At 42.3% G+C, this 6,652-nt stretch overlaps 1 protein-coding gene across 1 annotated transcript in view; it reads right to left on the reverse strand.

The window, feature by feature from the left end:
* LOC132883703 (desmoglein-2.1-like) overlaps positions 1 to 6,204 on the reverse strand; it is a 31,778-nt gene extending 25,574 nt beyond the window's left edge. Inside the window, exon 1 of the mRNA XM_060917637.1 lies at positions 6,031 to 6,204. Coding sequence (XP_060773620.1) covers positions 6,031 to 6,087 — 57 coding nt within the window. The 5' untranslated portion in view covers positions 6,088 to 6,204. The remainder of the gene's footprint in view (positions 1 to 6,030) is intronic.
* Positions 6,205 to 6,652: the final 448 nt, after the last annotated feature.

A 6,652-nucleotide genomic window follows, 5' to 3' on the forward strand; every position in this document is an offset into this window, starting at 1 on the left:
TAGCAATTTGTGAAAAATGCAATAATAATTATTGAAGAAAAAGATATGTTCTTACAATCAAATACTTTGTCATATTTTGTTGCTTTTTTATATTTTGGGGTCTTGTTTTCGAGTAGAGTTTTTATTTCATCCTTGGTTGGTTCAGCAACACACTCCGTCATTTTGTTTTTCTCTACTCACGGTATGTGAGCTGATAGCCTAATAGTAGAGTAGCCAGTCAGAGCACACGATTGCTCATATCCAGTGAATGTGGATAGAATAAACTGCCTTGTTCCTATGAGAACAAAAGGAACAAACATTTGTCTGTAACCACAAAGTAGTAACCTGTCAAGTGATCTCATAGTTGGCAAGTGCACTGAAGAACAGCCTGAACCAGATCAGCAGTAAGCAACAAAACACTTCTGGTGAATTTAACAAACAGGCTGCAGCCCATTGTGGCTACCTTTTGACAATAGGATGACAATAAGGTAAAGTTAAGACTAGTGGTTCAGTGTCGTTTTGGAAGTTTTAGCTCTTTTCTGTACTCTGCTCAGCTCACCATAAACATCTCACAGCTCGGCTCCCTAACTGCCAACATTTTTACTTCCCCAAAACCAGTCACTCAGTGCGTTTACATGCACATAGAGAGAATCGAATTTCTGCCGTTGCTCGACTGAAATCGAAGTTCAAAATGCCATGTATACACCTTAATTCGGCTGAAATTGAACCGAACTTGATTTCTCGGAATCGAGCTACACGACCTAGATTATGCGATTTCTGCCGAGCTACTTAGTGCATGTAAACCCTATTGAGCTACGTATTCGAGCTACTTACTTCAGCACTGCCCCTTCCGGAAGTGACGAGACCACAAGGGAAACACAACAGCCTCGGTCGGCATGACAACGGCATGAATCTTTTCTTTTTGTGGCATTGTTTGCACTGTTAAAATTTAGCTCACTTACTGTATCACCAAATACATCTGTACAGCTGTTGCATAGCTGTGAATTGTGTACATAAGTCACTGTATTTGTGTGTGTGTGTGTGTGTGTATATATATATATATATATATATATATATATATGTCCAACATCTGAAGAATGTCAATAAAAACAAAACAATTGAACTTTTTGTGTGTTTATTAAGACATAAGTTAAATTGTAAGCAAAAAATGGACTTTAGAAAAATATTATCGTGCAAAATAAGTTGTCTTACAAAACAGTGGTCTGCGCCGGACAGTTTGTAGCCATACAGTCTGTTAGAGCAAGCCGAACAGCTTGAGCACGGAACTGCCAGTGTTGCCAGATTGGGGGTTTTAAGTGCATTTTAGCGGATTTGAACATGTTTTGGGCTGGAAAACGTCAGCAGTATCTGGCAACACTATAGCTCTTCTTCATGACGACAGCCGGAAGTGTACCAACACGATGGGGCGTGTAGCGCCACGTGTGGCTCGGGTGCACAATGCACCTTGCACAATAGCCCGATTTCACTTGTGCATGTAGGATTGGATTTCTCTGGCACCCCTGCTGGGACCCTTTGCTCGATTACCGACAGCAGCTTGATTTGGACGTGCATGTAAACGTACTGTGTGTTATTGGTCTCTGCATTTCAATGGGAAACTTCCTTATGATTATAAAAATAGTATTACATTTTGCATTGCGTTTGTCATTTTAAATAAGTGTAAAATAGCAAGGAGCTACAGAGTTGCATTGATTAGGCTACTAATAGACCTGAAGCAATCATTTCTGCATTAATGTTATTGTGTTGCTGGGTTTAAGCTCAACTTCCATTAAAGGAGGCACTGGGGGGGAAAAAAACTTCCTGTCCTGGTCTGATACTCATTACACAACACTACACTAAATAATTAAATCACAATGCAACAGAGATATGAATTAAAAACATCTCATTCTGGCTAAGATTGACTCTACATCAGGGTTTCTCAAACTTCTTTGCTCTGGGGCCCAGTAATGTTAGGCCTTGGTGCTGCAAGGCTCTGCATAGGCCTACGCTTCTGTGCGCCCCCCCCACCACACACACACACACACATCGTGTGCGCATCCATAGATAGATAGATAGATAGATACATACATAGTTTATTATTATTATTATTATTATTATTATTATTTATTTTTTTTGTTAGTAGTACTTGTTACAAGTAGCAGGCTTATACCAGTATAACAATATTTTGGCTAAATAAGACCAAATAGGAGTGCATTGGCAGAATTGTAGAAAATTGCCAAATGACCAGTAACTGTCCAAAGATATGCCATTATAATAATAATAATAATTATTATTATTATTATTATTAGTAGTAGTAGTAGTAGTAGGCCTATTATTATTATTATTATTATTATTATTATTATTATTGCTTAGGCCTAAACTATTATTAAACAAGGGAAACTAACAGAAGTGCTTTGGCTTTGAGATTATTGCTAAATTACATAAATATACTGATATGTAGGCCCAATAATTTGACTATTATTAATATTATTATTAATAATAATAACCTATTATTACCACTTGCGTAAGAACCATTAAACCAAGATTTTTTTTAAACTACACCTTTGAACTTGAAGCACTGCCAAACAGTGCCTCAATAACATACACACAGTTATAAAAAGGTCTACCAGAAACATGGGACCTCAAACCGAGAAACCTAAAGACCCACTGTAGCCCTAATACTGACTGATTACACAGTCCCAGTATGACGAAGGGAGAACTGAACGTAGGCTACGTGCTGACTTTTAACCTCAAATGACAGGCCCAGTCACCCACAGAGATTTGGTAAAAGAAAAGTCAGCATTCTAATGCGAAGGATGTGCCTGCTTTCTCGCCACTAACAGGTCGAAACGAGGAAGACAGGGTGACAAGGCCACTCGGAGCGTGTTTTCTGAGTTGAGCCTGTTTCGGTATTTTGTCTTTGTGGCTGTCAAATGTGAAAATGCGGTCTCGCAGAGGTACGGTATGTTGAATGGAAAGGCATCAGTGTTTTCACTGCCATCTCACTCAGCTGGGGATATTCATCGCAGCATGACAGCCAGAATTCAGACAGAGAAAGTCGACCAAATCTCGACTGCAGACCAGCATCGCACAAAAGCTCCAGAAGTTTATCCTGCACCACAGGTGGCAGAGCGCTCGTTTCTGGGTTGGTGAACGGATCTCTTACCCATTGCTTTTCCGTGAGATGGGATTTTGAGGGGAAATATGAATCAAAATGACGCAGTGTTTCGGTAAGGTGTTGCGCGATCACTGCTGGCACCTGCCCCAAATCCATACCTTCATCAGCCAGAGACGACAGACAGCAGAACATGTCAAACACACCTCTATTAACTCTGTTGGTCCAGACTGAGAGCTTCTTTTTGAAAGCCATGATTTTATCATTGACTTGAAAAATGTCACACGCTTGGCCTTGGACCGACAGGTTTAGCATACTGAAATGGTCCAGGATGTCAGAAAGATAAGCTACCTTTATAAGCCAAGACTGATCTCGCAGGTGATTGGCAAGATTGGACTGTTTATTTGTAAAGAATACCTCAACCTCATGCCTCAACTCGTACACTCTGTTCACCACTTTACCCCGTGACAGCCAACGAACCTCAGAGTGCAAGAGCAGGTGAACATGATCTGCACCCATCTCATCACACAGAGCTGTAAATAGACAGGAATTTGTCAGATTGGCCTTAATGAAGTTCACTATTTTGACCATTTGATTTAAAACTTCATGAAGCTCTGTGGACAGGTGTTTAGAGGCAAGTACCTTTCGATGAATAACACAGTGCGTTGCCTGCACTGATGGTGAAACGGCTTTTACCCGAGCAACAACTCCGTTGTGCCTGCCGGTCATAGCCGCTGCCCCATCTGTGCAAACACTGACGCAATGCCCCCATATCAACCCATGCCCAGAGATGTACCCATCAAGCATATGGAATATTTCTCCAGCAGTTGTGGTCCCTGGAAGCACCTTACAAAACAAAAAATCCCCATGAAACCGGCCCTCATGAGCATATCTGATGTAGACCAGAAGCATAGCCAAGTTAGAGAGCTCCGTGGTCTCATCTAATTGAATGGCAAACCAGTCAGATGACTTCGCCCTTTCTAAAATTTGCATTTCGATGTTTGCCGCCATATTGTCAATTTGACAACAGACCGTGTCATTTGACAGAGGAATCTCTTTTACTTTGGCTGCAGCAGCCGGACCCAACACCTCACTACGGCTACGTTTACATTACGTCGAATCAGCGGATCATCAGATTAATGTTCTTAAAACGATTCGCGTTTACACTAAAACCATTAACCGTGCACACAGCAACACCAATACGCGGATACGCTCGGCTCCGCAGGCATCCTGCGCTCCAAATCACTCCGCCCTGAACAGCGAGTGCCCTCTGGAGGGTGCGCACTCCGGCCCTGCGCAGCTCACACAGCGCGCGAGTGAAGTGCACAAGCTGTGATTCGGGACTGAGCCGCTGTGTGTGTGATCCCAGTGCATATCACTTCCTACTTGCAAGTGGAAGGATGGCAAGCCTAAAGACAATCATAACTACACAATGGGCAGTATTTGCATCAGTATTTGCAGTATTTTCATACTTTTATACTCTTTAATGAAAGGTGATACAAGGCGGAAGTCCGCGCCGTTTTTCAGCAGTCGCGTCACATGACCAACGCCAGCGAATCAGGAAGGTGGATGTCACAGTGACGTTGTCCAATGACGACGCCAGCTAGAGCTCAGCACAGCGTATTCGCGTATTCTGAATGTTTACACAGCACCGGAGCTGACACGATCTGGATTGAATACGTGGACGCTGGCGGATTCCCGTTTCCTGGCTTTTCCAGGGGGTTTAATGTAAACGGACAGTGCGTCCGCGAAGAAAACGAGACAGATACGGTCTAATGTAAACGTAGCCTACAAGCAGTAACAATCGAAGGCATAATTAGCTTCTCCCCAACTGTGAAGGGTGCCTGACATTTGGAAATGTGCTGTGAAATCATGTATGATGCCTTTGTTAGCTTTTCATTCTCGGTCAAATTACTTTTCAACACTTTAGTTTGGGTGGCCAATTCATCACGTTTTCTTCTGAAAAAATCCTCTGATTTATCCTTGAGATGTGAATGTTTAGTTTCCAAATGCCGGCGTAATTTGGATGGCTTCATAGCTTCGTTGCTTAGCATGGTTTGGCAGATAACACAGATTGGTTTCAGGGGACAACTATCACTTGAAATAAAGCCGAATTGTATGTATGAAGGGTCGTAATTGCGAGTGAATGGGCGATATTTTTTTTGCCTCTTGCTCATGTTGTGTATCTGCACTGTCAGATGGACGCTTTCCAAAGAAAGAGTCAAAAGTAGCTTGCTTTGAACATGCCATGATATTGCTCTCATAAAGTGTGTGTGCTACGTGGCACACAGTGACAAAAGCACTGAGAACAGAGCCAGCCAATCGCTCTTCTACATAATACTGATTACTAGTGCAGAGGCAGGCTTGCGGACCAACGGTAATCTCACGGACCGGTACCGGTCCACGGCCCATAGATCGAGAAACACCGCTCTATATCATAAAGGTGTGCCAAATAAGACAAAGTTCACCTTTCAATCACATTTATAGTCTACCTTATTCGATTAATAATAAGCTACTAATTCATTTTCAGGGAGCGGTCTATTGATCTATGCTGAGTTGCCCAAAAGCACCCTAGCACAAAGATGATCATTAAATGGTAGAGCAAGCAGCACAATGAACACACTCTCTCTCTCTTAGTTAAGATGCTCTTAGTATTAAGAGGCTTTTGGGAAACCCATCCCTGTTCGTCTTCCCCCCTTCCTTTTTCCTTAATGTGAGTTGGCTCCCGACGTTCACCTCAAAGATCCGATTCAAAGATCCAACTCAAATCGATGGATACTATATGGATACTTAAATATTAAGTCGATAAAAGAAATAAAAATCATGTGATGGATGTTTTAACACACGGCAATTCTGGAAACTTTTCTGGACGTGGCTAAGATACATATATACAGAGTACATTATTAAATAACTAAAATGAATGTAGAGTATAAACTTACCCATATAACGAAACAAAACAGGCAGAGAAGTGGCACTGAACGCCATGACCTGGCCATTTCCGGAGCGCAAACTCGGTATAAAAAACCTTGTTGTTTGTATCTGGATAGTTGAACGCCTCCACCACAGATACCTGCGCGATTATAGGAGCTGGAAGGAAATCAGCACTTTAAAACCACCACACACCCTCACCTTTAGAGGAGTTAAGAGGAGGGTCTAAACACAGATCTCTCCTTCCCCCACCCTTTTGCTGTGTGTGAACAAGAGAATCCAGATCCATGTTTAAAAAAAAAAAAAGCTAACCTTTTACATTACTTCGCAGTAACCTATTTTATTCGACAATAGCAGTTCATTGTAACATTAAAAAAAGCTTTTGATATTTACTGAAAGCTAAGGATATATAGCTATGTATTAATGTCCATTCATTGTGGTCACAATGGCAATAACATGCTGAGGAGGGGGTGGCACGGTGGTGTAGTGGTTAGCACTGTCGCCTCACAGCAAGGAGGTCCTGGGTTCGAGGCCGGCGAGGGCCTTTCTGTGCGGAGTTTGCATGTTCTCCCCGTGTCTGCGTGGGTTTCCTCCGGATGCTCTGGTTTCTCCCACAGTCCAAAGACATGCAGG

Source organism: Neoarius graeffei, chromosome 3 (genome assembly GCF_027579695.1).
Source record: "Neoarius graeffei isolate fNeoGra1 chromosome 3, fNeoGra1.pri, whole genome shotgun sequence".
NCBI classification, from domain to species: Eukaryota; Metazoa; Chordata; class Actinopteri; order Siluriformes; family Ariidae; genus Neoarius; species Neoarius graeffei.